Source organism: Penaeus monodon, chromosome 29 (genome assembly GCF_015228065.2).
Source record: "Penaeus monodon isolate SGIC_2016 chromosome 29, NSTDA_Pmon_1, whole genome shotgun sequence".
In the NCBI taxonomy this organism is placed as follows: domain Eukaryota; kingdom Metazoa; phylum Arthropoda; class Malacostraca; order Decapoda; family Penaeidae; genus Penaeus; species Penaeus monodon.
The window spans coordinates 9155652-9156322 of NC_051414.1; the positions used below are offsets into that span (position 1 = coordinate 9155652).

The 671-nt window shown below is 46.8% G+C and overlaps 1 protein-coding gene across 1 annotated transcript in view; it reads left to right on the forward strand.

Moving 5' to 3' along the window:
* The first annotated feature begins 181 nt into the window (after positions 1-181).
* Positions 182-671, forward strand: part of LOC119591721 (zinc finger protein 782-like) — a 769-nt gene continuing 279 nt past the window's right edge. Inside the window, exon 1 of the mRNA XM_037940469.1 lies at positions 182-499. Within this exon, the coding sequence (XP_037796397.1) occupies positions 182-499 (318 nt within the window). The remainder of the gene's footprint in view (positions 500-671) is intronic.

The window sequence follows — 671 nt, forward strand, 5'->3', positions numbered from 1 at the left end:
AGGATGAGATCGGGGGAATTGTCACCGACAGAGGTGGGTGTATATCAATACAGAGTTGATCAACGTGGGCGCAATTGCAGAGCTTCTTTTCCAGTTTTGTTTTCTGCTTGATCTTATACTACCATGGGAAGCAAATTCCCATGTCATCAACGCATGACACACTCAGACATGCAACACAGACATGCAACACCCGCACGAGTATGAAAAACACACTCAGATGTGCAACACAGACATGCAACAACCGCACGAGTATGAAAAACACACTCAGACATGCAACACAGACATGCAACAACCGCACGAGTATGAAAAACACACTCAGACATGCAACACCCGCACGAGTATGAAAACACACTCAGACATGCAACAACCGCACGAGTATGAAAACACACTCAGACATGCAACACAGACATGCAACACCCGCACGAGTATGAAAACACACTCAGACATGCAACAACCGCACGAGTATGAAAACACACTCAGACATGCAACACCCGCACGAGTATGAAAACACACTCAGACATGCAACACAGACATGCAACACCCGCACGAGTATGAAAAACACACTCAGACATGCAACACAGACATGCAACACCCGCACGAGTATGAAAATGCCTTCTGTCCTGATTGGCGAGAGTCATCCTAACGAGCCCGATTTTTGACAGATGACGGAG